The sequence below is a fragment of the Panthera uncia genome (assembly GCF_023721935.1).
Source record: "Panthera uncia isolate 11264 chromosome C1 unlocalized genomic scaffold, Puncia_PCG_1.0 HiC_scaffold_3, whole genome shotgun sequence".
Lineage (NCBI taxonomy): Eukaryota > Metazoa > Chordata > Mammalia > Carnivora > Felidae > Panthera > Panthera uncia.
In genome coordinates this window covers 22009143-22024561 of record NW_026057584.1, presented here as the reverse complement: position 1 = coordinate 22024561, position 15419 = coordinate 22009143, and the positions used below count along the sequence as shown (strand labels likewise).

Sequence of the window (15419 nt, the reverse complement as noted above, 5' to 3'; positions counted from 1 at the left end):
CACATATATATCTCACATATATATATCACATATATATATCACATATATATATATCACATATATATATATCACATATATATCACATATACATATATATATATATAACATAATAATATTAGTTTCTTCACCTCCCCCAAGTCTATATATGTCTCTTACTACCAAATGAGAAATGTGTGAAGGACAATTTAAAATTCCTAAGACTACCGTAGATCTTCTGTGTGTGATTCTGTGACCCTAGTTTGTTTGAAAGCATAGATATGATCTAGATGATGATAATAATAATAATAATAATAATAATAAAGCCTACAGGATTATTTGTCTTCATCAAATTCCGTTAAGTTTCCATGCTCTTTAAGAAACAAGGATAGGGGTGTGTGGGTGGCTCAGTTGGTAAAGCATTCAACTTCAGCTCAGGTCATGATCTTGCAGTTCACCAGTTTGAGCCCCGCGTCTGTCTCTGTGTTGACAGCTCAGAGCCTTGGGCCTGCTTTGGATTCTGTGTCTCCCTCTCTCTCTGCCCCTCCCCTCCTCGTGCTCTGTCTCTCTTTTTCAATAACATTAAAAAAAAAAAGAAACAAGGATAAACACATATAATATATATGTAAAGAAAAACGCATAAGACATTAATGTTCAGTTTAGCAAAAAATGATGAAAGGAGTACATCCATTGAACAATCACTCAGGTTAAGAGAGAAAAACTGGAGATGCCTGGGTGGGGGTGGCTCAGTTGGTTAAGCTTCCAACTTTGGCTCAGGTCATGATCTCATGGTTTGTGAGTTTGAGCCCCACGTTGGGCTCTGCACTGATGGTGTCGAGCATGCCTGGGATTCTCTCTCTTCCCCCCCCCCCCCCCCAGAATAAACTTTAAAGTAATTTTTAAAAAAGAAACAAAAATTGCCAGTATCCAGAACATCTCCGGAATTCTGTGTTCTTCAAAATCAAAATCACAATAGTCTCTCTAAACAATATGATTGAGTTTTGCCTTACTCTTTTTATTTTTTTTTAATGTTTATTTATTTTTGAGAGAGAGAGAAACAGAGGATGAGCAGGGGAGGGGCAGACAGAGAGGGAGACACTGAATCTAAAGCAGGCTCCAGGTTCTGAGCTGTCAGCACAGAGCCCGATGCGGGACTCAAACTTGTAAATTGTGAGATCATGACCTGAGCTGAAGTCGGACACTTAACTGACTGAGCCACCCAGGAGCCCCGAGTTTTGCCTACTCTTAAAGTTTATAGTAAATGCAATGATAGTTAAGTGTTATTTTGCTTATTAATAATGTTTGGGATATTTACCTACTTATGGAACTAAGCTCATTTCACTGCTGAAAATTCTTTGTTTTTTTGTTTTGTTTGTTTGTTTGTTTGTTTTTAATTTTTTTTTCAACGTTTTTAATTTATTTTTGGGACAGAGAGAGACAGAGCATGAACGGGGGAGGGGCAGAGAGAGAGGGAGACACAGAATCGGAAACAGGCTCCAGGCTCCGAGCCATCAGCCCAGAGCCTGATGCGGGGCTCGAACTCACGGACCGCGAGATCGTGACCTGGCTGAAGTCGGACGCTTAACCGACTGCGCCATCCAGGCGCCCCCGTTTTGTTTGTTTTTTGAGAGAGAGAGAGAAAGAACAAACGGGGGAGGAGCAGAGAGAGAGGGAGAGAGAGAGTATCCCAAGAAGGTTCGAGCTGTCAGCATGGAGCCTGATGCAGGGCTCAAACTCAGAAACCGTGAGACCATGACCTGAGCTGAAACCAAGAGTTGGATGCTTAACCGACTGAGCCACCCAGGCACCTCCTGAAAGTTCTACTGAATGATACAACAATTCATTTATTCTGCTGTATACGGACATTTCAGATTCTGTTTCAGCTAATGTAAGAAACACTATTTTGTAAATTTTTGTATGTGTATCCCGGTACTTGTGTATCCAAGTTTCCCTGGGGTAAATACACAGGACTGGAACCCCAGCGCTATGGGGAAAGCATTATGCCAAACGCTTCTCAAATTGATTGCACTCATGTTTTATTTTTACTTCATCAAAATGCTTGAGCATTTCAAGTTCACATTCTCATTTGTATGACATCCCAGAGGGAAGGTCATAATTTACCTTAGCAAGTGTTCTATTGGCAGGAACTGCTGTTATATCAAAACGAAGGTCTTTAGTCAAAGGCAACCCAAAACTCCAACCTCCATACCTATATATAAGAATAACAAAACTTATATTTGTTTTAATGGAGAAAACATTCATACATAGATCTAAAATGTTTAACTAAAGGCTCAATGTTTTCTTTCCATTAGGAACACATTTATAGCATGAAATAAATACTGCCTGACAAATATTTTACTTTTTTATTGATCTTTTATTATATTTTAGTCTAAGGTAGACACTGTAACTAGAAGTAAAAAGTCATTTTAAGCAATTGCAAATGTGGACTAATCATTCTGAAAATAAGTGATATATAATCTAACCAATTCTGCCAACTTACCTGGATCATGCGCCATCTCAAAAATTATAGTATTTTTGCCCTTAACATTCCTTTTTAAAGAAGTAATTTATCACTAAGGTGATATTAGATCAGTTCTCATCTTTTTTCAAATGGCTTCATTTTTTTTATTCTCCAAACTTTCCCCCCTGGTTTGTCCCCTGGTGATATACTTTTTCTCTTCTTGGGTATTTGAAGGTGAATCGTGCCTATATAATTGCCTGGTGCTTGTCAGTTCATAGTCTCTTGAAAATAAAAAGTGGACTTAAAAAACCAAGCAGTAATTTTAAGAACAGATTAAATATCCCAAATTATGGTTGAATTAAATATGGTTGAGTTAAATAAATTAGTCACACTAGACTAATCTTGTGACTATCATCCTAAATGTGATCTACAGAGCTATACTTCTGACACACAAAGAACATGGCAGTATATTCCTTATTTTATAAAAAGCAGGTTTTAGAAATGTTTGTTTATAATAAAATGACTGCTTATAATAATAATGCTTATAATTGAAAATATTTACAGGTATCTGTGTCTAGAAAATGTCTGGAGGATATACAATCAATAGTGGTTATACGTGGATATAGAGAGATTCCTTTTTCTTTCTGCGTATATGTAGTTTGTAATTATTTTACAGTGAACATCAGTCAGTTATGTACATTGAGAAATAAAAGACGGAAGAGATGAAGGAAAGGAGAAAACTATATAGCTATTACAAGATGATCAACTCCCCATGACCCAACTTTATCTGAGGTACAACTGACAAATAAAAATTGTATATATTCGGCTGTACAACTTGATGGTTTGATATGTGTATACACTGTGAAATAATCACCACAATCAAGCTGATTAAAATATCCATCACCTCATATAGTTACCGTTTTCTTTTTGTATGAGCATGCATGCACGTGTGTGTGTGTGGGTGTGTGTGTAGTGACAACTCTGAAGATCTATCCTTTTAGCACATTTCAAGTCTACAATACTGTATTGTTAACTACAGTCACATTGCTGTAGATTAGCTCTCCAGAATCTCTTGCATGACTGAAACTTTATAGCCCTTGACCAACATTTCCCCATGTTCCCTGATCCCCAGACCCTGGCAACCACCATTCTACTCTCTGCTTCTGTGAGTTGACTATTTCAGATCCCACATATAGGCGGGATCATGCAGTATTTGCCTTTCTGCGTCTGGCTTATTTCACTTAGCATAGTGTCTTCCAGGTCCATCCACAGTACCCCAAATAGAAGTCTACCAACCTTACATCCATAGCAAATGTTTAGGTGGCTTAGGTACAAGGCCTGTGGCCTTGTCACATATGGACACATTTTATCCACACACAGATATCATAATCTAAATCTGAGATATTCATATTGTAAATAAGGCCAATTGTCACCTAAAACTATGCCTTAAAACTGTCCAAATTGGCATAATCTAGTCAATAACGTTATTGCTTCAAGGGAAAAAAAATGTACGAGTTTAACAATACACTTTTGTTAAAAGACAAAGCTTTTCAATTTCCTCAAATGAGTCTTAATTTGAGGGAACTGAAAAATTTTTTTAAAGGTTTAATACATAAGATTATTTAGATAAAATACTTTAACCGGGTAAATAATCAATAGAAATTTTCATGTATTGTCTCAAGTTCAAGAAGCAGTTACCATTAAAATTTGAAAGCAAGACAGGCTAAATTAAATGTCATAAACAGAGTATTTTTACCTTTTTTGCATAAATTCATTAGCAGTTGATATTAGATAATTTTCCAAGCGGTGTCCAGTGAGGTTGTAAATTATTTGAGAAGAGTAAGTTCTTCTATGAGGTGGAGAATAATTAAATTTAGGACACTCCTGAAAAATAAAGTTAAAAATTAAGTTCTTTGCAAATCAAATAGACAATATCAAGAAGGTTTGGTCTCATGATTTGTCTATTATTGCAACAGGTAGAGTCTGATAAGACCGTCTTCTGACTCTGAAGAGCTTTGAAGAGGAAGACATCTTCCCATGCCAAGAAATTAGACCAAATAGTGGAGCACATGCATAGGTTTACGACTCACTTGAAGCCAAAAAGAATACAAGTTAACCAACGTGTGATTTTCTTTTCACTGTACTGACAAGTTTGATTAAACTCTAAGATGACTTAAAATTCACTCAATGATTTACGGGGAAGCAAAAAAACATTTGCTCTGAATTGAAAAGAAAACATTAACAGACAGACATAAGTTCTCAGGTGACAGCAGTGGATGAAAGTGTGTGTTGTATTGTTTTTAAGGTACAAACCTTGGGATAAAAGTTCAAGTTTACATAGATCTAAATCTACATAACTTAATTTTAAATAAATCTAAATCTATTCTTTACATATGTAAAAGTAAAATTATTCCAAAATAAAGTTTATATATATTGCAAATGTGCTTATATATGTCTATAGACGCACATAGATATATTTAAAATTTAATACAGAGAGTCTCTGTATACCCTTCACCCAGTTTTCCCCATTGTTAGCATCTTAAATTACTATCATACATTTGTCAAAATTAAATGTATTGGTGCATCACTATTAACTAACCTCAGAGCTTAGTTTTAACCACTTACTTGTATGTGTATTAGCTTTCTGCACTTCCTGACCACTTACTTTCCACTGAAGCTTCCCATGCTTCTCTGACATAAAGCCAGAGAAGCCTAGCACTTTTCCAATTTTTCCTTCCATCCCTTCACACGATGTCCCAGAGCCTGAGGCTTGGACCACAAGTGTGCCCTGAGAACATCGAGGTGCAGATTGCTCTAAAAAATAAATGCTGACTTTGACCTTACATCAGGTCGGATCAACTTGAAGATCACATTTCTAGAACGCTACTTGTTCCGCAAATAATTAGAGACACACTTATGTATGCAATGTAGTTTTTTAGCTTTTATCTTTTGTTGAATTGTATGTACAGAAAAGCACATATAAGTACACAGCTTGATACATTTTGACAAACTGAACACAACCATGTAACCAGAAACCAGATCAGGAAACAGAACAACTACCACTCCCAAAGTAACAAGCACAGAAGAATTTTGCATGTTTTTGTACTTTATGTAAATGGAATTGTATTATATATATTCTCTTGTATTTGGCTTTTTCCACTCATCATTCATTTGTGAGCATCCTCCATTTGATGTGTGTAGTTGTAGATTAATCATTCTCATTTTGCTGTATACAGAATTCCAGCGTGAAGACAGATTACATTTGATTTATCCACTCTACTGTTGGTGGGAATCTGAGTAGCTATTACAAATAGTATTGCTATGAATATTCTAGTATATGCCTCTTGGTGAACGTATTCACACTTCTGATGGGTATATAACAGAAATGGAATTGCTGATCCCATAGGATCATATATCTTCAGTATTTGTAGGTACTGTCACACATTTTATATATATGTGTATATATATATATATATATATATACACTGTACATTTATACGTATAAAATATTTATATATAATACATATATGTATTTGGTGATTTATTTATTTTTATTTTTTTAAGTTTCTATTTTAATTCCAGTTAGTTAAAATACAGTGTTATAATAGTTTCAGTGTACAATATAGTGATTCGATACACCACCCTGTGCTCATCACAAGTGCACTCCTTAATTTCACCCATCCCCCCACCCCACCCCCTCTGATAACCATCAGATTGTTCTATAATTAAAAAGTCTCTTTCTTGCTTTGACTCTCTCTCTTTTTCCTTTGATTAACGAAATTTATCCGTATTCCAATTTTAAATACTAAGTTAGTTGACTCTTACTGTGAACTAAAGAAAATACATGAGGAATTTTCAGAAATTAACTAGATTACATGAGGGATTAGGAAACTCTTTGAGTACTGGGTAAGACTGATATTGAAATATGCAAGGATTCCAAAAGATGCTTCTGGGATCCCAGCTCTTACTGTAACTCTCTTGCATGCAAACACAAAAATAGGTTGTGTTTACAGAAAACAGTTTCATTCTAAAATATTGTACAAACAATGTAGGGTTGAATCATGTGACACTATTAAAACATTGCTAGATTCCGTTCCTATGGGAAAGTAAGTTGACAACATAGTCACTCTCAGAAATGAACAGTGACTTCTTCTCTTCCACAGTGTTTCATTTCCCCAGCGAATTTGGTTTTCTTAAAAGTATGTTGAATTGACAGGCTTAGAAAAGGAAGGTGTGTATCTATAAAATACAGACGAGGTAAGGGATGGTTGGATAATCTTTTCTGTTTCTTTCAGGACATGGGTTTTTCTTGCAGGCTGGAGGTGCTCCTTAGAAATGGAGTTCTGTTCTGGATTTACACATTACTGACTTGCCAGCTAACCACCAAACAGTCTCACTGTGTTTTTAGATATGGCAGTTATGGTTGGCTTTGTTGTCTGAAACGTAGAGCTTTCCGGTTAGAACTGAACTGAGACCAAAATTTCATTTTTAGTTGGTTTCCACAAAGACTGTCGTCGAATTACCTGCCTTTGGAAATTTGTTCTGAGATGGATTTAAAACAGTGACCTGAAGTTCAAAGGCAATATTTTTGAGCTGCCCCGCTCCACATCTCTGAGCTACTAGCTTCCATAAAATGAAATTATACTGACTCTTTGGCAACCTGGATAGATCTTTCAAGTTTCAATATTTATTCCTTTCTTTCTCCTACTTCACTGAAATGAAATTCCATCTTACCTGGATATTTTCTGAACAGGAGCAAACACCAAAATTAGTGATCGGCTCCCCACTGGTGTTCCATTTTCCTAGACTGCCTCTCGTTAAGCACCTTCTGCAAGTAAAAATGATATTAAAGCGAGGTATGTGTGTATTCTCATATTTATGTATGAGTATATAAGCGAGTATTGGGTATTAAATTCAGATGTGTAGTCTTAGGTACAGTTTACTGGTTTTTCATAACTCAAATATACATTACGCTACCATTTTCAAGTGATTTGACATTTTGTGAGGGATTAGAGACAGCACTTATTGATTGAACAGTGTTGAAACCAAAGCTCATTGAATTGTCTTAATGAGGCAGGATGGGGCTTTTTGACCCCTTTCTTCTCTGCTCATTCATCCTGTTCTCCAACCTTAGCAAAAGAATATACCAATGTCAGGTTTACATGCGTTGTGTATTATCTTGGAATTTTGAATAAGCAATACTACCTAGTGCAAAAACAGAGTCAGAAGACTTGCATCCCAGCTTTAGCTGCACAACTTACTGTCTAGATATTTTTAGACAAGTATCTCAGTCCATATGAGTCTCAGTTTCTTCATCTTAAAAATGGATTAATAATTCACAGGGTTGTTTGTTAAACAAAATATGCACAGGAAGAAACTTTTTAGGTTAGAAAGCGCCTACTGTTCACTGTTACAGCATAGCATAGCTACGGAATGAACTAAAATCTGTTAAATACAGATTTCTCTCAGGCTGCTGCCCTTCTCCAGCATACAACACACACCCACTTGTATACACACACACACACACGTGCGTGTGTGCGCATACACATGCATGCACATGTACGCACACAACTTGAGTGTCAAAAACAAAAAAGCAAAAAAAAAAAACAAGAACCACTTACGGATCACTGATGTTCAAACACATATTGTCGATGCCAGGGAAACTCCACATTGCTGAGACCAGTGCCTTTGTGCTTGGGTGAGAATTCCTATGATATAAAGGATAGAAACAAATCCTTGATACTCCACTAGTCTTCCATATTAAAGTCATGCTTATGAATAATTTGGAAAATAAAATATGCTGTCCAAAGGACAGTTTTCTTAAAAATCCAAGAAAGACTCAGTAGCCGGGGAAAAAAAAAGTATCATGGGAAAAAAATAAGCACAGGCTCTATTTGGCTGCCTTGTTATTCTCCTAATCATCATGTGCATTTAGTGATCACCTATTGTATATATGTAATATTATATTATACAGGGTTCTTACATTACTATCCACTATTTGTGAGGCTGAAAAAAAATTACTATCCAATACTTGTGAGGCTGAAAAAAAAAAAGTTATTTGCTCTATATAACAACAGATTGGGAAGCCACACCTAACCAGGCTTTCTTGATGAAAGTCTAGGCATTAAAAATAAAGACATACTATAACTTTATTTTTAGACAAACACAAAAGCTCTTAAAGTTATCTGTTGGCAACAGAAGTGTCATGTTGCTATAAATCAAGTTGTCCATTCCTTTGGCAGAATCAGGTACAGTGCCTCATAATTCTTTATTCTTCAGCATTTCATGCATTCACTGAGGTACACTGAGGCCTCCGCAGGCACTGGGGAAACATTTTGGAAGAAAGAAACTTACGCATAGAAGGCTGTCTGTTCAGAGGTACCGTAGAGAGATGGGGAGATCTGGATCTCTGGATAACTGTTGCTGGAATTTCTCAGTGTGCCAAGGCCCATGGCAGTGGTTACAAAGACGATGGGGAGAATAACCTGAGCAATGAGACCTTTCCAGTTTCTGCGGGTATGGTGGAACCTCTTAATGAGTATCGCCATGATCTTCTTCAGTAACAGATCAAAACCATTCAACCTTTCACCTCTTGTCAGTATTTTGTCTGATTAGAGAGAGAGAGAGATTTGATATGGTTCTGGGTAATCCCGATAAATCAAGTAATAGAGTAACTTCAAAAATCATGGATGGATGGTATAATGTGATGTGATATGAAAAGCTTATATTTCGAAGGTTCTGATTTGAGGTTCAGCTCTTTGTTTTTCAACCTTGGGCCTGAGCCTCTCCATGTCATAGAGCCATACATAAAAAAACTTTGTGAATTACAAATCACTATACACTAAAAGATTAGTTACACCCATAGTGGTTTTACATGTCAAAGTGAGATATTTACAATTTTATAAATGAATAGTGTCCCTAATCTCCAAAGTCACAATGTTTTCTCGGTATGTACTGCTAATTATACTAAGACTCAAAAGGTAGCTTCTATCAAGAGACTGAATTCCAATAAGATAAACAGAAACCCAGAAACCGACACCTAAAACTCATATGACATAAACTAATACAATGTATAACTTCAGTTTTAAAAAAAGATAAGCAGAAGCCAAAACAGCTGCCTAGTCTAAAAACTCACTCCTACTGTGGGTAATTTAGTGATTGTAAGTTTATTGGCTTGCATTCCAATGTGAGGTCCAATGAATTCACCTTAAACTTGGGAAAAGGGAAACATTCTCTTCAAAAGTATGATTCTAGTTCAAATATTCATTACCTTCTCTTTAGAAATCTGGACTGATTCTATCTGCCATTTCAAAACTCCATTTTTACCACTAGTGTCACAAAAAAGAACTCATTGGAAAAAGATGTTTACAACCCCCACCTCCCACCCCTGAAATGTTCTTCAGGTGTGGAGAAAAATTCCATGGTTTCTGATAATGAATTAAGAGCAGCTGTAGAGGACATAAACTGTTGTCCCCTCAATTGTGCTCTTACAACTGATAATTCCACAGCCCCCTCTAAAAATATAACATTCTCTCCAAGGGCCTGACGCCAAGCACTCCTCTACATGTGATAAGATGACCGTCAACTCTGTGGATATTTTTAATTCTCCATCACAAATTATGCAGCACAAAAAATCATGATCTTCATTTAGCTGATAAGGAAAAATACAAAGCTGCTTAATTTAAAATGAATTCCAATTAAACAGAGTGAACAAGTTTAAATGCAAACTCATATCTCTGCAAAGGGGAATTGTAGAAGGAGCTGAATATTTTAAGTTAATTAGTATGCTTTTCTGTTTCTTGAGAAATTACATGTGGATGAGTTACAGGTGTATCAAATGGAGCAAATGTGCTTTCTAAAAGATAATGTCAATGAGGGAAACATTTTGACTGAAGAGTAGTTTCAAATTATGAGACAAATGCAGAGGCAAATACATAACATTTACTTCCTGAAGCAGATGACCACTTTCTAATCAAAGTCCTCAATGCCATGGGCTTGACAATTATATTCCCCAAAAGATAATAAATGAGGAATATGGCAGAGGACAAATGAGACTCCCAAGTTCCAGAACTATGCAAACATCAGAGAAGATCTTCTCTAAATTTTATAGTCAGGCAAATGTTTAATTAAAAGTTCTGTTCCTAGAGATTTTTTCCAAGTTAAGCAAACTGTTGAAATGACTATTCCATAATTTATATATCATTTTACTATCTGCTTCCTTAAGTAAATAGTGTTTCCAAAGGCATAAATTAACTGTCAGAAAAAGAATAAGAAAGGAGAAAAGTTATTTTCAAAGGAGCCCAATTCCTCAAAGTCCTATCAAGAAACACGATTTCTGAAATGTATCTTGTGTGAAGAATTGAGGGGGACAACCTATCACTATAGGTTCTTAGGTACTGAGTCCAACTTCATCAAATCTGAAACCCTCCCCCCAAAAGCATTTTCTCAGAGCCTGAATTGTTCACAGAAGGGGAAGATTAGACATATTTTCCAATAAGGTCCCATAAAGAATGATGCCTCTTTTTTTAGCATTTTTTTTTTTTTTTTGATGACTCTTCTGCTGAATATGTCTGTTGGTGAGTCAGCTACCTTGCAAGGTAACTTTGTCCATTGTTGGACAGCACCAATTACAGGAAGGATTTTAATTTGTTAAACACAAATCTGAAACTGTAGTAAATTACATGTTAAAAACGACTACCAGGGAGGCGACTGGGTGGCCCCATCAGTATCCAACTTTTGATTTCAGCTCAGGTCATGCTCTCACTGTTCGTGATATCGAGTCCCACATTGCGCTCTGCACTGACGATATGGAGCCTGCTTGGGATTCTCTCTCTTCCCCTTTCTCTGCCCATCTCCTGCTTGCACTCTCTCTCTCAAAATAAATTAATTAATTAAAAAAAAATACTCATTAAAAAAATTGACTTCCTGTGGGTGTAAGGAATACATACCACCATGCTAATGAGGAAGTTCTTTCACGTTCTTCAAAACATTTTGAGAACTTGATTTTGTTTAATAAATACTTGGGAGATTAAAAAAATAAAGCTTACTTTTTTATTCTGATTTTTTTAATGTCTACTTTTTTGAGAGAGAGAGAAAGAGAGACGTAAGCGCAAGCAGGGGAGGGGCAGAGAGAGAGGGACACATAGAATCTGAAGCAGGCTTCAGGCTCTGAGCTGTCAGCACAGAGCCCGATGTGGGGCTCAAATCCACAAGCCGTGAGATCATGACCTAAGCCGAAGTCGGATGCTTAACCGACTGAGCCACCCAGGTGTCCTTCTTTATTCTGAATTTAGAAAGAAAATCTGAAGCTGAATTTTGTCCTATGATTTTTCTCATTTATGTCATTTACTGGAATTAAGCAAAATATACACATTAGATTTATACCATCTCTGTCTGTGAAACTGCTGCTGCTCACAGATAAATCGTCGGGAGTTGAGATGCCGTTGGTACTGGAATTTCCAATTTTCTTTTGTGTTAAGTGCTCAAGACTCATATCTCTATCTTTTTGTGACTCTTTAGTCAAATTCAGAAAGACCTAGAAAGAGAAGCCAGAAAACTTCATTAACATAAAACATGCATGCCCTTTCTAGTCTCTAAGCTCAATTTTGATTTTAAATTTTTATCACATTGAGACAAGTGTGATCGTAAGCAAATATTTTTATAGTGACTTTAAATGAACATTTTTTTTTTACCATATGTTATTATAACATTATTGACTATATTCCCTATGCTGTACTTTTCATCTCCCTGACTTATTTATTTTATATCTGGAAGTTTATATCTCTTAACCACCCCTTCCCCGATTTCACTCATCCCCTTCATTCCTCTAAGTAAACATTTCGGTATATAAAAGATACATGTTCTCTAATTGGGTAGAAAACAGGTCTGTTTTCAAAAGTCAGTCTTACATAAAAATGGTATTGAGATAGTTTTAAGATTTTCTGATTTTGTAAAATGTTTATTTTAAAATATTTTCTCTTTTTAAAGAACTGTGTATATTTAAGGGAACAGCAAGTTATATCAGCCTTAAGAAAAAAAGAAATGTACCTCTTCCACGGTGGTGTCTGAGATGCCGTAGCACCCGATGTTCAGGTCACCCATGCCATTGTCCAGCGCCCTCAGGAGTGACAGATAGGCCCCTGAGACTTTGGTGCTAAATGGAGGAAGCACATACACAAGCTCTCCGCCGATGTCCTCCTTGAGGTAGGCTTCAGGGAGGTGTGATCGGATCATTGCTGTCACAGCCATTGTGTCGCATGTTGTATTTGCACTTAGATTTGGAGTCTAGATACAAAAACAGAAGTTGAACACTCCTTCGTCTTTACACTGTACTGATGCCCAAGGGCCCTAATCAGAGGGTGGTGAGATTCTTTCAAGACATTCAGACCTGAGTCAGATGACACATCCCTCCTCTGGTGTTTCCTGTCCCACAGGGGTCCCTAGCGTGCTCTATAAGTCACTATTTTATTGGCTCCATTCTCCCGCCTCCCCCTGTCCCTTCTTTAGCCTCCCTGCCCACTACCTCGCTCTTACCTGCTCTGCTCCAGCCACAGCAGCCTCTCTGTGTTGTCAGAGTGTTTCGAACTCAGGCACACCCTCCTCAGGGCCTTCCCAATAGTTGTTCTTTTGCCCTGAGATAGTGACATGGCTCCTTCTCTCCCAAGTCCCAACTCTTGGCTCAACTGTCATCTTCTCAGAGCCCCTTCTCTTCCTACCCTACTTAAAAGGGCACTGCTCAGCATTCCCATCCCCCCTCCTGTGCTTTATTTCTACCCTAGCATTCGCCACCTGCTAAGAGACTTAACACATTTAACAACACTATCATCGAATCCCCCATACTCTATCAGAATATAAACTCCACGAGGGTAGAGATGTTAATATCATCAGTTCTGTAATCTCAGGTATTATATACCTAATATTACATACCTAATACATACATTTCTTAATCAATTAATGAATATAACAATACATTGCTTTTCATTTGGAAGTCACATTAGGATGATCAGATGTAAAATAAATGGTGGTAGTCAAAGCCTACCTAACAGCATACACATCTTGCACAGAATTGATAATCATACGGTATTTTAGGTGGTCCAGGGATCCTTAGTCGCCACTGCTGTCCTTCAAAGATGTAAAAGCACCTTTGGCTTGAGTTAGTCTTTACACTGCCACTTGAGGGGTACTGATCAGAAAGTGAATACACAACTACATATTCTCTTTATTTGCTTTAATGCAAAAAATCTAATTTTTAGCCTTACAGGCTAAAATGCTAGGGAAACTAAAAGGCTGATCCTCCATATGAGCAAACTTAGGATGTAGATCCTTTTTGACCAAGTATCCCGGTTCCCTGTGTGATCCCGGACCAGTGGCATCCACATCGTGTGGACCCTTGTTATAAAGGTAGTCAGTTCTAGAACCCCATCCTAGACCTACTGAATCAGAGACTCTTGGGGTGAGGCCAGATATGTGGGTTTAATCAAGGTCTTCAGGTGTTCCGATGCTTCCATGGGTTTGAGAAGTGTGAAACTAACATATTAATGATGAATTTTAGCAGTTAATAAAATTGGAGAGATTCTGCCTCCATTTCACAAAAAATAGTAATTCATGCCCCTGTCATGAGGTACACTTTCTCTCTTACAAACCTTTTTCTTAGTGAGCGTGAGGTGATACCCGTCCCCAAACGCTTCCTTGAGGTAAAATGGTGACCCACAGCAGCGCAGCCCGCCCTGCTCCAGGAAGGCTATGCGGTCACTCAGCACTTCAGCTTCGTCCAAGTGGTGCGTGGACAGAATGATTGTTCTGGCTTGAAAATACAGAGAAGAACAACCGAGAATGAAAAATGAAGACACAGCTCCTGAGATATACAGAGTTAGCACGAGTAAATCCTGTGATTTATGAGGAGATGAAGCACGTTTTATGAGTTAACTGAAAAACTGACCAGAAGGAGCTTTCAAAATAAACAAGGAGAAATTTGGAAGGGGTGTTGCTAAATATACAGGGCTCTTTTCTCATAAGTCGGCAGCGAAAAGGCATTGCCTTTGCTGTATGGCTGAATGTCCATCAGTCAGAGGCATGCGTTAGCAACTCCTTCCTTAGTTTGCTCCTTTGTCTTCATTTCCATTCTTTCTCTCTTTGCCTGTCTCTCTCCCCCACTTTTTTCACTATGAAGAAGCAATAATTTTCAAGACTTTTTGAATATTCCTCTCTGATTAATCCACTCCACTCTGATTGCTTCTTTGCTTCACATCCTGTTAGCACTTGTTTAGTCTGTTTTCAGTTTATTTTCGTTTGTGTATGTTTGATCTCTCTAATTAGATTCTAAGCTCCTGTAGGCAGAATTTGGGACTTCTATCTTTTTGCATGCTCTCAAAAAGGCCAGTGAACTCAACTCACAGGGGGCACTACAGGGATATTAACTAATAAACCCAGAAATTTAATGGCGGGAAGAGAAGACTTTGGGAAGGGGAAGACTCCATCTGAGACTTTTAACAGGGCTTCTAAACAGAAAAGGTGTAGGCTTGGTTGCAAGCATCCCAGAGGACAAAGTTATGACTGCTGGGTGGACAAGTTATAAGAAGGTCCTCATACCAGTTTTGTTCTTGGATATAACATCCCATATACTTCGGCGAGAACATGGGTCAACTCCAGTGGATGGTTCATCCAAAATGACCACCCGTGATCCACCAATAAGAGCTATAGATATGGATAGCTTCCTCTTCATTCCTCCTGACAAAGTGCCAACTCTCTTATGACGATGGCTGTATAGTCCAGTATCTTTTAACGTCCTTCAAAAATAATGTACGGTGGTTATTTTTGACAGAGAAAATATTTGAATATTGAAAAAATACAATAAGTACTTTAAGTAACAGGTATTTACTAAGCAACTATTATGTGCTCAGCAAGGTACAATACACTATTAAGGATTCATGATACGGTTTTTTATTGTTTATCGTCTAGTTGGAGGTTCAAAATTGATACCCAG

The 15419-nt window shown here is 37.3% G+C and overlaps 1 protein-coding gene across 1 annotated transcript in view; it reads right to left on the bottom strand.

Annotated features, from left to right (window-relative positions):
• ABCA12 (ATP binding cassette subfamily A member 12) overlaps positions 1-15419 on the bottom strand; it is a 175972-nt gene that overhangs the window by 27341 nt on the left and 133212 nt on the right. Inside the window, exons 30-38 of the mRNA XM_049614967.1 lie at positions 15026-15222; positions 14080-14240; positions 12485-12721; positions 11822-11972; positions 8792-9044; positions 8059-8145; positions 7172-7265; positions 4194-4321; positions 2098-2185 (exon numbers count right to left, since the gene is read on the bottom strand). Of these exons, the coding sequence (XP_049470924.1) occupies positions 2098-2185; positions 4194-4321; positions 7172-7265; positions 8059-8145; positions 8792-9044; positions 11822-11972; positions 12485-12721; positions 14080-14240; positions 15026-15222 (1396 nt within the window). The remainder of the gene's footprint in view (positions 1-2097; positions 2186-4193; positions 4322-7171; positions 7266-8058; positions 8146-8791; positions 9045-11821; positions 11973-12484; positions 12722-14079; positions 14241-15025; positions 15223-15419) is intronic.